This window comes from Crinia signifera, chromosome 3, assembly GCF_055691185.1.
Source record: "Crinia signifera chromosome 3, ASM5569118v1, whole genome shotgun sequence".
NCBI lineage: Eukaryota > Metazoa > Chordata > Amphibia > Anura > Myobatrachidae > Crinia > Crinia signifera.
Genome location: NC_139219.1, coordinates 271,600,462 through 271,618,153, shown reverse-complemented (window position 1 = coordinate 271,618,153; position 17,692 = coordinate 271,600,462). Strand labels below are relative to the sequence as shown.

The 17,692-nt window shown below is 40.9% G+C and overlaps 1 protein-coding gene across 2 annotated transcripts in view; it reads right to left on the bottom strand.

Annotated features, from left to right (window-relative positions):
- Positions 1–207: 207 nt before the first annotated feature.
- SLC25A36 (solute carrier family 25 member 36) overlaps positions 208–17,692 on the bottom strand; it is a 42,855-nt gene continuing 25,370 nt past the window's right edge. The window contains exons 5-8 of one of the 2 annotated variants that reach the window (XR_014471819.1): positions 14,538–14,604; positions 11,289–11,578; positions 1,777–9,634; positions 208–1,725 (exon numbers count right to left, since the gene is read on the bottom strand). Coding sequence is in view for 1 of the 2 variants with exons in the window: in XM_083178043.1 (XP_083034169.1) it covers positions 9,441–9,634; positions 11,289–11,578; positions 14,538–14,604 (551 nt within the window). In the remaining variant the exon portion in view is untranslated. Of the gene's footprint in view, positions 9,635–11,288; positions 11,579–14,537; positions 14,605–17,692 lie in introns of both variants that reach the window. The other variant, XM_083178043.1, reaches the window with a different exon arrangement.

Below are 17,692 nucleotides of genomic sequence, written 5' to 3'. Positions count from 1 at the left end.
GCGTGGATGAGATCTCCTAATATGTCAAAATCTGGGCACTGCAGTAAAATATATATCTTTGTCAAGGCCAGATGTTACAGGTTAAGAAAATATCACTTTATACTTTAATTTGACATCACAATCCAAACATACATGAAACATCCACAATTACTCTTACAACACACTCTTATTCGGTATTTTTAGCCAAAACAGAGACAGAGACAGAAATATATCGGAGTAGGCAATTTTATTTATTCTTTTATACATAACAAAATGTCAGCTTCTATTTAGCAACAAAAAAAGCATATATTGTGAATCCTCACCTTCTCAATGAGGAAAGCAAAGTCTTGGCACTCCACACAGGCATGTACCAGTGATACGACGCTGCTCTCTATGAAGGAAAAGGATGGCTGTCACCCAAACGACAACCATTTCCAGTGCTACTGGCTCATGTTAGGTTCTATGCAAATGTAGGTTTCTCTAAAGCTCACCAATATATGGTGTTCTTCAGTCGATCACATCCAAATGAGCCAATTTAAGGTTATATTGATGGACAATCATATAGTGCAGATAACAGAGGAACCAAGGGCGCACCTGGACTACTTCAAAAGGACATCCTGTAGGTCACTGCAACTCAAATGGTGTTTGCTTTTAATGATGATGAAAGTGGTTAAAAAAAACAAACAAACAAAAAAACCCACAAAAAGATGCACCCTGTTCACATTAGTATTTTTACACAATGTTTTTGTACTCGAAATACACAGCATACCTTAATTTCTGAAATCTCTTCTGTGTGCTAACATGATCAGCTTTGATGCACTTTTAGATCCTACACTGGAATTAATAGTATAAGGGTCAAGGAGAGTTAAACAAGGACATCCCTATGTTCTTTACAACAGTGGTTCTTAAAGTCCTCAACTACTTGTCCAGGTTTTAAGTATATGTATGACTCAGCACAGAGGGTTAATTCATTCATAATAATTAAATCACCTGTGGCCAAACAAGTTTTACACTTAGAACTTGGACCGTTAGTAGTCCTTTAAGACCATTTGGGAACCATTGCTCTAATAGGAGTTCATCACTTTTAAAAAGTGATCAGTGACCATCCAATACTTTTAGGTTAACAGAATTTCACCACAGCTTCTAGTGATCTGAATCAATCAGTCTGTATCTGCTAAATCTCCTGAACTTTTGGGCTAGTACTGACAATGGTGGCTGCCATTCATTACCAACCATTGCATTTGTACATCATACCAGATTACATAGAGAGGGACAGAGAGGCAGTGGGTGGTTAGAACATGGTAAGACACACAACTCAAAAATAAAAAAGGAACGGAAGTAAGAGTGCATGTTTAAATAAATTAAAGCAATGGAATTCGAAAAGACGACTGCATCACTAATACCCCTTTCACATTCGCACACCCGGATCATACCCGGGAATGTGTTCCCGGATGCTTCCCGGGAATGTACCCTTTCACACTGGCCACCCGACCCCTTTCACACTGGCCACCCGACCCGGAATGAAGTTGGGCGGGTGCCGTCATCTGGAGGCTTGGCCAGGGCGGCATTGGGAGGTGTCAGCACCTCCCAGCGGCGCATTTTCACTGCAGTGAACGGGATCTGGGTCACGCTGACCCAGAATACCCGTTTACACTGACTGCATCCCGTGTCGATTCCGGGTTCTACCCAGGTCAGGACCTGGGTAGAGATCCCGGAATGCTGAACACGGGATATTCGTCCAAGACCCTTTCACACTGAGCTAAATCTTGGGTTGATGCGCGTTCATGAGAAAAAAACCGGGATATTTTTGCAAGTGTGAAAGGGGTATAATGGGACATTTCTTTCATGGACAATTCAATTGCTGGTTAATTGGTTTCATGTTGAATACTACACCAGATGACCCAAGGAGAGTACCACTATCTCAATGTCCCAGGCACTAAATTTGCAAAAATCAGTGATCAGTATATGGTAACTTTGTATCACATCCAAAATTTAAAGCAGTAAATTTGAAAAAATAAAACAAAGAGCTAATTTGCATTACTACTTAAGCACACATGTAAAAGTTAAATTTTATAGTCCTAAATAATGCATATTAATATAATGAATCCAGTGCAGTTATATAGAGCCATGGATATACAATACATAGTACTGACATACAAGATGATACTAGGTATTCAAACAGATAATGTCTTGCGCATGAAAATTATACATACATACATTCTAATGCTGGCTATACACTACATGACAAAACACACAATCTGACCAAAATGGACACGAAGCTCAGCGATGTAACAAATTTAGCTGTGCTTCGCTACACTGTACGCCGCATGTAAACTCAGCAGAATGATGATGATCAAATGTGTCGGTCATCAACTGACACAACCCAGACTATATATATAGGTTGGAGTGATTATCGTTCAGAACCTTCTTGCATCAGTCATAGCAGCACAATCTTCGTTCAGTGTATGGTCAGCTTGAGTCAAATGAAAAAACGTTATCTATATATATCTATCAAGTTAAAAAGATCATACCAGTAAATCTATTTAAAATAGGTGCTTTGTTATTTTGGCAGACACAGGCAAACAAAACTCATTTACACCAGCTCTCCATAAAGACCATCACAGTTGCAGGCATTTTTCAAAAGCCTAAGGGGGAGTGCAAATCAACATTTCTCTTCACATTGTGCACTACTGAAAAGCTTATTTATGGCAACATAAAGAAACCTCTCCAGTAGGTGGTTAAAGTAACCTCTAATATGGCTATGTCACAATTATGAAAGTACCCATACTGTAGGTGGTTCTCAGATACTCTGGAACTACCAGTTTGAGCATTGGCTGGAAAAGTACAGCGAGACTTGTAGTTCCACACTACCTGAACGCTTATTAGAAGGGTAAAGCATACAAGCAAGGTTATCAGATATAAGTGAATTAAGATTATAGAACCAAAATGTCTATAAAAAAAAAAAAAATTTTGACTGAAGGACTCAAGAAATGTTCTGTAAACTAAACAGAATTACAACGCTGGCTACACAATTGATTGGTTTACAGAGAGCAACACCTTATATTGAGTAATACAGACATGTAAATATCATCCTTTTGAAATGACCAAGGAAGCTTATTCTGTTAAATGCAGTCATAAGTTAAAAAAAAAAAGGGGGGGGGGGGGGGGGTCAATGTTCTCCCTATACTTAACAGGGGAGCGATCAGATGAATTTTATAACTCCAGTTTGTTAAGTGCTGCACTCTGAATTTGCTACTAACTGCAATCCTGAACCAAATAATGTATCAAGTATACATTTCCAGACGGACGCACTTAGAGAACAAAATTATGTGGATAGCAACTAGCTGATATATGTGTAGATTTTTTAAATTTTTTATTTTAAGGATCTATAGACTTATTATTTATATGATATCACACTGCCATTTTCACCTAAATTCACAGAAAGTTCAGTTGTTGCAAATTCAGTATTGCAACAGCTTAAATGCCAATAGTCCTACACTTTTAGTCATTCCTAAGAATGAAGCCAAAATGACAAAGGGGATCTTTAAAAATGGCATTTTGCACATTCATACTTTTTAAATCACATTTGTGGATATAGCATTAAGTACAGTGTTCTTCAAACTCAGTAAACAAGTGTGCAGCACAAATAAACAAACTGACTCTTCAATGAGCAGCATGGCTGCCACCTGGTGGGCAGATGGCAAGCTACAGAACATGAATACAGTTACCATCTATAGAGAATGATTGTTCAAAATGAAAATGTATTCTCTAAAAGCATTCACTTCTAACAGAAGGCATATACAAAAAGTAAACTGGTGTTGAAACTGTAGTCAAAGCTGCATTGGTAGCTGAAAATCATTTAATATGTAGTGCATTGGTTCAGGAATGCTACATTTAAACATGAGAAGTTTCAAGAGCCAATCCAGTGTCAATAAGCAGTTACACCTAAACACTAAAATGTAAAGGCTGTATTGATAAGATTACACAAACTTTAGCAATCATATTTCAGTGACTATCATTACCTCCTAGCAATCCGACACTAGATCCTGGCTCTCAAAAATGGATGATACTTACGCAGGACTGCAAATAGCTTACTTATTGTAAGACGGAACAATTGCCATATGTAAGAGCAGTCCGATTCAAGCACTGTTGTCTGTTCAACTACTGTAATCAAAAATGCTGCCCCCGTAATATTTTATTACCCCATTATACTTCATTAAGGAATAAAATAGTTGGCAATAAACACAAGTATAGCAGATCTACTTACTGGTGCTATGGACATCTGTAATAACTGGTAAAAAAAAAATAAAGTTACACTACAAACGTGTGGCCAGTCAGAACCTTCACCTAATATGTTGCACACACAACAGAAGTCTGTCGGGATGGGAGTATGGATGACAAATGCAAAAAAAAACACAATTGAATCACCCCCTAAACATCTTTCTGAGAGTTCTATTATAATTACTAAACCAATATGTAGGCTGTTCTGATATGGGAGGATGGAAGAGGGGTTTACAATTTATGTTATTAAAACATGTTTGAAAACAGTGTGTGCATGTTATATAATGTACACACAGTGAGATATGCACTATTTTTCTATTCGATTTTGCTTATAGAAGCAAAATCAAATAGAAAATTGAAGGGGCATCTAATGGTTTTTCTACATTCGATGCAGATTCAATCCCAAGGCGCGCTCCCGTGTAGTGTAAATCGAATAGAAAAATAGTCTGGTCAGGCAAGACTATATAGTACAGATCTGTACTATAGCCAAATCGAATGCATTTCGATTTGTTCCCGATTCTATCCCAATCGAATCTGGGTTGAATCGCAAGCAGAATCGCACCATGTGTACCCACTATGAAAGTAGTTAAAAACAATAGATTGTAAGATATTTTTTTTCCTTCACTTTTTGTTGTAGTTCTGCTTCACTTTGTAGACAACTGGGTCTAATATGGAGTGGTATTTATAGAATTTTGAGTAGTGGGGAAAAATATTCAGCACATGCCCACAAAGCAGATTTATTTTGTGAACATTTTAGCAATTTTTATTGTTGCGCACACGATTGAAAGATGTGCTCCTGCTATATTATAGCGGTTATGTTTTATTGAAATACTATTAATAGAATGTATTTTGCAAGGAAAAACAAGTAAGAGGGAAAAAAGAAAATGGGCCTTTGTTACATGTGCCCATTGTAAACTGGTAGCATAAGCTGCTGGTACAGACCGGCTTGTACCTTGGAATTCATACCTTCACCACATGTGTAATTAAAATGAAAACTAAAAAAAAAAAAGTATATATTTGAATAATAATTTTATTTATAGATCGCCCTTTCTCCAATAGGACTCTACTTGTGACTGGATCCTAACCTCTACTTTTCTGCTTTGTTGATTCCTCAACTAAACAAAAGACAGTCTTTACTATTACTAGCACATACCTTAGTGTGGGTCCCGACAGGCATTCACCCAACGTCGGGATCCCGACTGTCAAAACACAGACAGCTGGGTTCCCGATGGCCACCTGCTATTATCCCTTGTGGGGGTCCACGACCCCCATAGAGGGAGAATAGAATAGGTGGCTCGCGTAGCGAGCCCGCAAGGAGCTTAGTCGCGCTCACCATGCTGTCTGGATAATGACTGTCAGGATCCCGACTGTCGGACCCCTATACCACACCCCTTAGTGTACTTATGTGGACATTTTCATCTAAACCTATTTGCACATACAGTACAGGGCGCTTTTTGATTTGTGAGAGTTTTGTCTCATTACAGGACATGTATGCAAGCTTGATGAAGAAGAGGCGCATGCGGCTAGTGGAGTGAATACTCAATATCCATAATATATTTGTTCTTAGGGGTATGGGTTCATAGGGCCAACCACTATTGGTCGTCATGGTCAAAAGGTTGACACAAGAAATAGGTCGACATTGTCTAAAAATGTACCGCGATGGCTCGCCATGCTTTGGGCATGGTGTTTCGCTACTCTTGGAACCCTATTATACATTACTATCCAATTTGACAGAGTTAATGTACGAAAAAACTATTTTGTAAAAAAAAAAAAAAAAAAAAAATTTGAAAAACTCATGTAGACATTTTTCTTGTTAACCTATTGTTTGTGTCAACCCAAGATATCTCGACCAATAGAGGTCTACTTATTGACTGTCGGCCGCATTCCGTTCTCAGATAGACAAACGATGGACCAATAGAAGGAGACCGACTTTGGTAATGGATGGATTAGTGCTATTTATTACTGGGGTAGAGACCTAGATGAAAGATCAATAAGCAGATATTTTATCCCAAGTGCTGAAACCAGTAACCGTTGCACTAAATCAAGTCTCTGCCTTCAGAAGGTAGTAACAATCACAAAACAAGGACTGTCCCACATCGGACAGCCCTTTGATTGGCAAGTGAATATGTCAAAATTGGTGTGAAAATTGCCACGCGAACATTTTTATTCTTCATAATGACCTGTAATATTTACCTTATGTATATGCAATGTGGGATCACGGCTGTGGATCCCCACGACAGCCGTGATCCAGGCCCGTTTGCGGTCAGATCAACCGCATAACGACAGACGGGATTCAATGTCCCGCCTGCGAGAACGGATTGTCGATCTGCAGCCCGGATAACGACAATCCACGGCCATTAATCGGCAGAACGTGCCAGTCAGCTTCTGAAGTCGGGCCCCTTCTGCCGTGATCCCGCATCAATGCTGTCGCTAATGACAGCATTGAATAGGGAGCCCCCGCTATTTCCCACATAGGTAATAGCAGCAGCAGATTGCATACCCCTATATAGGAAAAAAAAAAAATTTCAACTATTTTTTATTTGAATGTGAGTGACGCTGGCATTTTTAGCAGATATTTTGCGAATCTCTTAGAGTTGTTGGCACTCAAGGGATTAAAAGTAAATAAAATAAAAAAGCCACACAAAGCACCTGGCAAGTCTATAGGCGACCCAGAAGCAGGAAACAGGTTTCACTAACAGCAGAAGCCAAGCGCTTATTTTAAGATGCAAACTACTGTACTTAAAGATACTGCATACGTGAAAAGTATACTGTGCATGCACAAGTCACTATCTTATACACACTTCTACACCAGGCCTGAAATGAGCAGTGGCAGAGATGCGGTTTTTTTTAAACTATTGTTTTCCCTAATTTATTTTGAACTAAACCACCATGTTTGTATTACAAAAAGGGGCCAATAATTACTGTACGTTTCACCTGTGTCCTCATAAAAATGAAAAAAAAAAAAAAAAAATACGATTTTATTTGTGTTCAGCTAGACATCAACAGAACCTGGCATCGGCAGATGCACACACTTGCAGGCATCCCACCAGTCCTGCATGTAGCACCGGCAGAGGATGTTGCGCACGGTCAGTTACCAGGGGTCCATAGTAGATGATCCCTATCCACCAGACTGAATGACATTGTCAGGTGTGTAGCCAGCTTACTATGAAATACGTCAGCAGACAAAACACAGCATACAGCAAGGTGTTCTAGAACCCAGATGAAAAGCAAACATGGGCATAGTTCACGCATATTCAGAACATGAACATTTGTAATGAAGTTCATACCAGATAAGAGATTCTTTAATATTGTGACTGGAAACCATTTCTTTATTACATTTGAACTCATAGGGAGGAGAAAAAAATAAGTAAAAAAGTTTCATAATCCAAGAATCTCATTTGCTTGGAATACAATATTTATAACTGAAGTATCGATTAACCAAACCGATTGCATTTAGTGTTAATTGCCATGCGACACTTATGAAATGCACTTTGGGATTATTGTCCAGTGGGGCAGCAATAGCTAGGACACAGGAATGTATCCGCAACACTACACGTCAGTTTGCAAATAAAAGATGGATCCATATGCATCCTTATGTTAGTTGCATGGGTTTCCTACTAGTGCTTTCTCAGAACACCTCTATATACGCCAGTGAGTAAAACTAAAAGGTAGGTGCCTCAGCAGATAGTTGAACAGGAGACGCACAAACACCATTGCTTTAAACATTTCCTAGACCTTTATTCCAAAAATATTGCTCTGTCCACAAGAACATGTCAACATGCTTCAAATAAGAAATCTCCTTTGCAACGTTTATTTCTCTCAGACTTCGAGGTCATATCACGCCACCTCCATCGCCCATTCTAGACGGTGGAGATATACATCAAGAGAAGGTTTACACTACTTAGAAGATTTCTACACACTGCTGCAATCAAAGCAGCTGTGGTGAAAGTAGCTCTGCCAGCCTTGTAAAGTGTAGGTAGACCGCTGGCAGTGCAAGTGTAGATATAATCCCTGTAAAAGGGACAAGTTTACCCTTTTCACCCAGCAGTGTTGCCTGTGCTACACTCTGCTGCATAGAACTACACCATAAAACAGGATTCTTCATGGCATTGCAGGTCAAATGTAGACCATGTAAAAGATAGCAAAGTTGTATTAACATCTCTACAAAAACTGCTACAAATACTGTCATTTTAAACTGCAATGAAAGGAAATGCAGCTTAAAACCGTACAAAGTACTTTAAATAAGATAAACTAATTAAAGCCCCTATCAGCTAGAGGAAAGCTGCGATGCAGCGTGTTAAAAGGCATCAAGACATCTTGAGCACCAAAAAAGTTTAACTGGCAACTGGAAATCTACAATTCGAATTTAGTTTGTGTGGTTCAGTGTAGCAGTAAGTGCAGTACTAGGGATACCATAACCCAGAATGCTAAAGGGAGTCCAGGCATGGTCACATGGTATTTTTGCATCCTTTCACAGTATATATTCAAAGTGCTTTCTACCAGGTATAAGGCCATTCTAGAACTGTATTCCAGGAGTTTGTGTTCTGATGCATTACATAATTGGGAAGCCTTACTTTGGCTATGGAAGGGAAGTGCACATGGAGCCAATGCCCAGACATCAGTACAAGAAAGACATTAACCAGGCGTCTGATGGAACATACATTAAATAAATGGAATACCACAACAATTTCAACCCCAGTTCACATCACTTATCTCTAGAAGCCATACACACAGCAGGAAAGCATGCGCAGAAACTAAATGCCTATGGAGAGTACTCTGCAGGTTTTACAGTACACAGATACAATGCTGGGCTGTTCTCCTAACATCGGCACAATGTAACACATTAGGGTATCTGTAGGCAACTTGAATCGCTTCATACAGGTCAAGAAGTGCAAACCCAAACGGACTGCCCCACCTAATGTGAAAATGGTCATTCTGAAATGGATGGATTTTCAACATTCTGATACCCTCTCTATTACATTGTACGAATAGCCAATGATCACACAAAGGAGGAGGCATGGGAGCTTCCAGCAGCAGCTATAACACTCCATGGTGGTTTCTCTTTGAGTCCTTTTGCGGACAGGCACCGTCACTTTCCTTTCCTGTATAGGCTCCCTGGTCCACTTTCAATCCTTTGGTCTCCCATGTTCTTCACAGACAAGAAAACTGATGCTGGGCTGCTATCCATTCAGAAGATAGACAACCACCTCATAGGTGCACATCATTATCGCTGTGTTAGGTATCTGTCTAATCAGGTGCGTTGTGAGGCCCCGGTAGAGGGAGCTGTAGCCTTCTTCTTTCACAAGAAGTGACAGGGTCTGGAAGAAGGCCCTGTATTTTGTTCCCTCTTCACGTAGTCTTGTCCGTACAACCTCTGTAAAAAAAAAAAAAAAAGTTAAGGACATCCAAGATGGCTACAAAGAACCAAATATGTGGACTTTGACAGAATCCGTGGTGTATAACTTACATACATACAGTGGGGTCTATTTACTAAGCCCTGAAGAGAGATAAAGTACCAGCCAATCAGCTTACTGCCATGTTACAGGCATTGTTTCAAAAAGGACAGATAGGAGTTGATTGCCTGGTGCTTCAGCGCTCTCATAGGGCCAGATGTATCCAGCTTCTAAAAAGTGATAGATAGGAGCTGGTTGTTTATCACTGTCCATTTTGTCATTTTTCAAACCCAGCCTGTAACATGGCAGTTGGGAGCTGGTTGTTTATTATCACTTTTGAAGCTTGATACATCTGGCACAAAGGCCTAGTACCTAGACCCTAGTGTCAGAGACAGTAGCAGAGAAACATACTTAAGTTATTAACTACTTAAATGGCACTGGCCACACCCACACAACTCTGGTCACAGCTTCTCCCCTTCTCAGTATAGGTCCTTAAACATTTTCAGCCCAGGCCTATGTGGCCTTGCACAAGAGGTTGGAGCGGATGCCAAAAATTGTACAGTTGATAACTGAGGGAGGGGCCAACTGCTACAGGAAACTCTTTGGCGATAAGAGATTTCCTGTATCACCATATAACACTACACGGGGTCTTCTAAATAAGCCTCAAGGGTTGTCCTATGCATGTTTTTATTCAGTTGAATAGCTAAATTTTGTAAAAAATTATGGCGTTTAACCACTTGAGATGTACAGTTATTTATTTTGTTATTATTAGAGAATACTGTAGCTTGAGCTTCAGGTCCAATTTGTAACTATTGCATCGAGTCAGTTCCCAGTTTATTAGCCATTTTACAATAGCACAAACTATTGCGGTAGGTAAATGTGGGAAGCTCCAATAGGACATGAAAGAGCTGGAGGCAATCAGGGAGCCACAGAAAGTTAAAGAGGAGCACAGAACAGATTTAGGGCAATCCTGAAACAGTGATGCAGGAATACTGGTAATACAACGCTATACATGATGAATTGTTAAGTGACATTGATATATATTAGTTCCAGCTTGGCAAAAATCTACAAATTATAATAAAGGCAGTAGATATATGACACACTGCTCACTAAAGAACCCAAGAAGTCAGTGTGCAGGTTTAGGGGGGTATTCAATGTCAGCCGTGCCCCTGTCCCGTTCTGCTCGCCTGGAGCTCGGCAGTCGGGATTCAATGTCCCGGCTGCCGAGCGGCGAGAAGGGGGCGTGGCCGCGAGTTGATGATGAAAATAGACGAGCTCCGGCCAGGAGCTCGCCTATTTCCGGCTTTTCTCGGCAGAACGAGCCCGACAGCTTGTGCTATCGGGCTCGTTCTGCGCAAAACCCCTGTTCAATGCTGTCGGGGAAGACAGCATTGAATAGGGCACCGCAGACATCTCCCCCCTCGGGAGATGGCTGCGGGAGCACGCCTGACATTGAATACCCCCCATACAGAATGCAGTCCAATCACAAAAGAACTTGGAGAAATTGATAAAGTGGATAGAGATAAAAGTACCAGCCAATCATCTCCTGCCTTGTTACAGGCAGTTTGTAATCTTTTTTTTCCCCCTCTACTTTACCAAAGGCTTTGACATCTGCCCCACCTGCTGGTTACTTACCATGTGGGTATGCTATGGAGGTGGCACAAGTCTTGGAAGTTGCTGCTGCTAACATGAGTCCAGCAAAGTCCGAAGCCTCTTTTGCAGACTCCTCGTCATCATCCATCATTGATGCAGACTTCTGTTCCAGCAATTTGCGCTTAATACTTTCGTAAATAACAAAGTGGATAACAGTTTCAGAGATGCCAGCATAGGAGGCAGACATGCCCCTGTAAAAACCCCTCAGGCCATCTGCCCTGTATACTCTGCGAATACATTCGAATGCGTTCATCCGCCGCTCTCCTCGGTTTCTGGAAAGTGAAAGGATTTTTTAATTAAATAAAATTGATTTCTGGATATTCTCACTGCACAAAGGAAATCTTTAGATAAAAAACTAGAAGATTTCTAGAAGGAGTCTAGATACATTAGGGTTAGACAGAGAAGTATCCAACTGCCTATGATCGAAGACATCTAGGCTGGTGGCCATCCCAGGAGCAAGGTAGGATTTTTGCTTAGCTGCCTGAGAAGTTCAAGAGATTTTTTTCCTTGCAGACTCAGGAACTGCAACAAAAAAAATCTGCAGTAAATGAACTTTGGAGGGCATATCACGTGGGGTAAGCAATTCATTCTGGGCACTTAACCAGGCATTTATAAGCAGAAAACACATAAGAAGATTTACTGCAAGAGGAAAATTACTAATTAAATAGCATAACGTTTTACACCCAGAGTGAATTGAATCTGGTGGTGTTAGCTAGGTTATGTATGAGTACTAGGTGAAGAAAGTCCTACTTGTAAAATAGCTGTATATAATCATCCTGGTATAAGAGGGGGATAACAGTCACTGTTTTTGGGAAGGTTTATCAACACAGATTAAAAACAGACAGCCTGACACACTTGAGAAACACGCAAGCAGTTCATATGATCTTAGGAGGGAGGTTTAAGGGCTGGAGATCAGGAGAAGGAGTCCATCTGCAAAGTGGATACCAGACACCTCTGGTGCTCAGATGTGCCTTAAGGGGTGTATACTAAGCGGGACTGCTTTGCGATTCGATCAATAAAATTGCACGGCAAGCAAAAACGCATTTCATTTTGACTACCAGTATATAGTACACAAAAAATATTGACATTAGTACAGATCTGTATCACAGAGTTTTGCCTGCTTAGTCAAATTTTTTTATTGGATATAGACTAAATGGGAGCACGCATCAGGATCAAATTCGACTGAAAACCGGTCTATTTACATTTTGCCTATATAAGCAAAATGGAATAAAAAACTGACTAAATTGAACCGTGTGTACATCCAATTACATCTGACATTACTCAATCTCAAAGCAAGGTCTAGCCAGTGTCCCCGGAAGCATACTTGGTCCGTCAGTCATATTTTGGCTAGAATTTTACCCAAACATTCTATATTTAGTAGAGGGATAAGTCTGTAGTTAACATCTCAAAGGTTATTGTAAGGCTAAGGAATCCCTGCTATCTGTGACATGAGTAAAGAGGAGTCAGATGTCAGAATAATCATTCAGGATACTACAGTGCTGGGCCAGGCTAGAATAAAACCATTAAGCTCTTGTATCATGTGGCTGGAAAGCAAATGGGGGACACATTACTCTCTCCGAAACCGAAATCATTTGAGTCCTATACTCTATGACAGTGGTTCACCCTACAGTGGTGTTTCTACTGTGAGAGTAAGCATAAAAATTGAAAGAAAAAAAAAATCACTATGCTACATGGTATCTTGCACCAATGCATGGCGTATTAACCTTTAGTGGATGAGGACACTGTGTATGCTGTGAATTTGACATTTTTATCAGCCCCCCCCCACAGGGAAATTTAGGTGAAAACTTTAAAGTGCTCTAATAAAAAAAAAACCACACATTTCAAAACAAACCAACTTCAGGCTTCAATTTTAGTCATAAAGGAAGTGAGGTAGGGAAATATGTATGGCATTTTTTTAATTTTAAATGTGCAGTAAATAATGTTTTTTTTTTTCCATTCCAGTTTTCTACAACTGCTTATAGACGCAAAATTGAATAGAATATCGAATGGTTTTTCTACATTCGATGCAGATTCGATCCCAACGTGCACCTGGTGTAGTGTAAATCGAATAGAAAAATAGCCTTGTCAGGCAGGAATACATAGTACAGATCTGTACTATATAGTCAATGCATTTTGCGTACCATTCGATCCCAATCGAATTGGTATCAAATCACACTGTGTGTACCCACTATGAGGCTCAAAGTTTAAATGGATGAAGAGGTGTATCAATATGAGAAAAAAAAAAAAAACACAATTATTTTATAATATAATCTTGTTGCTGTGAATAAAGCTCGCCAGCGGCTCTATTTCATGAGAAGACTGAGGAAGTTTGGTATGAGCCCCAAAATTCTCGCTAACTTTTAAACTATGTACCATTGAGAGCTTGCTGACTGGCTGTGTTCAGGAACTGCTCTGCATACAGTCGCAAAGCACTACAGCCGATAGTGACAGCGGCTGAGCGTACCAGCGGGAGCAGACTCCCTGCCATCCTGCATATTTATCACCAGCGGTGTCTGCGGAAAGTTCACAGCATTATCAAAGATCATAGCCATCCAGCCCGCAGCCTTTTCTCCTCGTTACCATAGGGTAGAAGGTACAGGAGCATGGCTGCCCGCACTACAAGACTCAAGAACAGTTTTTATCATCAGTCGATAAGGTTATTGAATTCTAATCCATAGCACTGTATTTTCAATCTGGACTTTGACACTTCACTACCGATGATATCTTCTATAGGTGTCCGTTATATTTTTTATTTAGATTCAGTACTTCTAAATGTGTTATTCTTATATTTAGTATCTTATTTTTTGCTGTGTTGATCGAATTTTCGTCCAGCACATTTCATCGTATACTTACCAAATAAACGGAACTTGACACTTAAAAATGGCACTACCATTGCAAGTCATGCTGGGTACACACTGGTTGATGTATCGTCCGTTCATTTTGAATGGCCGATTAATCCCTGGTCAATGTATACCAGCGATGTGCCTGAACTAAATCATTCACAGACCTATTGCATCAGCTGTGCAACACAATTGATGCCAGATATAATCAGGCAATTCCTGCCAAGTAGTGACCGGGCAGCATATATTAAGAACGCACTGCCCGATCCTTCTAGAGATATATATCTGTAGATAGATTGATCTGCAGATCAATATTTAAGTGTGTACCGAGCCTCAGTCTGTAGAAAGCACATTAATTACATGATATTTGCAGCTGATCAAATAATCTCACCTTGCATCCAATTGTAGCCGTGTTTTAATCAACCAAATAGGATTGGTAGCAGTTATCGCTGTGAAACCTTCAATAAAAAAAAACAAAAAACATTTGACATCAGCAGAAGGTAAGATTTTGCTCTGTGCAATAAAATCCTATCAATTTAACAAACAAAAAAAAAAAAAAAAAAGACTAGTTTTCAGAAAAAATTCAAGCACAACTAGTGTCCAATTCTGGGCCTGTATAGTTTAAAATATATAACATTCAATAGTTTTACTAATCTTCAGTAGCCCATGGACATTCAGTTTTAAACTGCTAATAAACATACAGATTATTGTAGTTAAACTAGCAAAGGTTGACTGTTGGATGTGTCAGTAAATAGTTAAATCAGTTAAATATTTGTAGAGAATGAAATCTATTCTTCCCCTAAGGATTTTTGGTGTCCCACCATTTGCTTGAACATCATGCATGCCATTTTTACCCCCCCAGTATACTAGAACAGGAGCAATTACAAAAGGAAAAAAAATGTAGCGGGGGAGGACTTGAAAGAAGTTATTTTTAGAAATGTAAAATACAATGTCCAATTGTATAAAGAAAAAAAAAAAAAGTGCTGAGCATGCAGTGCTTGGAGTGATGGAGAAGAGACTGAGAGCTCATGGTGTGATCAGACACCCTAACTTGCTAGAGACACCAAAACCATTCAGACGCCAACACACACATGAAAATAGGTTGCAAACCAGATGAATTGGCCCAATCAGATGTTCTGAAAACAGGTCGCACATTGTCATGTGACAATATTCAAGGGGAGAGTGGGGTATAGGTGATCTACAATGTGGCTGTAGATCTGGTGGGAGAGTGTGAGCATCACCAGATTCTTTACCCTGGCTAAAGGGCCCTACACACATAGCGATGTGTGCAGGGCTACCTAGCTATGCTAGGTCGGGCTGTGCTGCGCCGCTATCGCATAGCACACAGAGCTGACAGCCCACACACAGAGCGAGCTGTCAGCTCTGTGTGCTAAGCGAGCAGACAGAGCCAGTGTTCTCCGGTGGGAGAACCCTGCCGATGCCGAGATTGATGGACACTGTCCATCAATCTCGGCCAGCGATAAAGACGCGCGGGGACGCGCACGGCTGCCGATATAGCCCCCACACATACACCGATGTGAGGGCATTTGCTAAGCGACTTTGCCAAACTAAGCAAAATCGCTTAAAAAAAGGCCTTAATATCGGCATGTGTGTAGGCCGTATAAGTCACTTTCTGACTTCTGTACAGAAGCATTAATACTTCACGTTTGTTTTTTTAAAGAAGAGACCGCAGGACTGCATGAAGAATGCAGGCACACAAGACAAGTTACCAGCAAGTTTGTACCAGGATAAACCAAATATCATATAAAGGGGCATATGTCATTTTCTTTGCTGGGAAAATACTGTCTGTATTCTTACATATACACATATCCCTCTCCCTGCACATTTAACATATTCTCCCCTGCAGCACAACACAACTCTGCTGAGCTGAAAGTCTGCACCCTCTAGCTGAATTACTCCCAACTTATAATTGAGGCCCAATGAGAGAATTCCTGGGATCTGCCAGAACTGCAGAGGGTTATAGAGAAATAACCTACTGCTGAGGTTAGTGATGTAGCCAGATTTTATTGTTGATGCAAGAAATAATGTCAGTCACTGTGAGTGGTTTCACAGCATACATTACCTAATTTAATAGAGGCGTTTGCTTGAAATAGCACCTGTACAGTAGGTGGCAGCAGCAACTCTATTGACTAAAGTCGGACCAGATTTCCCTTGCGCTCCCCTGATTTTGGACTTGATGCGCCATTTTTACATGTGTTAAATTGCATGCTATTTATCGCAAGTAACTCCTGTGGAGTGGCAGTAGAACTATTAAAAAAAAAAAAAAAAAATACAAAAAGGCATCTGCTGATTGGCTGAGAAAGTTTTCAGCCAATCAGGAGCAGCCCGTTATTTTATATTCAAGTTTTCAAATATCCTGTCCGCCGCCGCAGGTGAGCACTTCTCCTGCCCAACGCCACGGTGCGAGTCAGCGGTGCAGCACCGCAGGCACACACCTACATGGACCATATGCAATACATCGTGGGTGATAAAAAGCACCTGCGATGTGCTGCTGATGGCTGCCCATACGATTTATCTTAGGTGCAGCCCATCCAAGCTCTGATCTGATGCGCATGGGACCATGCATCAGATCGAATGTCTTACACATGCGATTTGGGCTGATCCGCCAAAGTCACACAGTATATGGGGGTCTAACCCATTCCCTCAAGTTCGAGGGCACTACTCACTTACAGTAGCTCCTAGATCTATTATAGAGAGCTGTCAATGCTATTAATGGCATTACATCAATACCAAAATGTACATGTCTGTCAATGTGAAAATAATGGGCATGATTCAGGTTTGTAAGTAAAGTAAAGCAGCAAGCAACTGGGCAAAACCATGTTGCAATGCATTTTGTGCTGATGTGCAGAGATTTAGCTGGGTTCTATTTCTCTGTGCTGGGTAAATACTGTCTGCTTTAGCATGTAGCCCACAAATTAGGTTAGACCAGCTTTATTTTTACACTGCAATTTAGATTTCGGTTTGAACACACTCCACCCATATCTAACAATATGCAGGTTACATCTGCCCCACGTGCAGTACAGCATGGCTTTGGCCAGTTGCTTGCTTTGGTACTTGTGTAGATCACGGCGGCACTGCCCGCAGATCGCATTGCATGCAAATCGCATACAATTTGCATGCAATGTGATTTAGCACCCCCCCCCCCCCACTAATCACGTCAGCCCAAATCGTGGCGAGCCCCGCATCCTCCCGCCACATCGGCGTGGAGTTGACTTTATAAAGTGTGGCGAGTGCAACGAGCCCCGCGGAAAATGAGCCCGAAGCGTGGTGAGCGCAGCGAGCCCCGCGAGGGGACGCAGAATATACATCAAGTAATCAGTGTCCGCTCGTCACTCTTCGGGCCCGTTTTCCACTCGCCACGCTTTATAAAATCAACTCCACGCTGCTGTAGATAGTGGGGGTATGAACAGGTCAGGAGGACACGTACCGCATCCGCTTGCCACACGGGCTGACGTGGATAGTGGTGGTGTGCTAAATCGCATTGCATGCAAATCCTATGCGATTTGCATGCGATCTGCGGGCAGT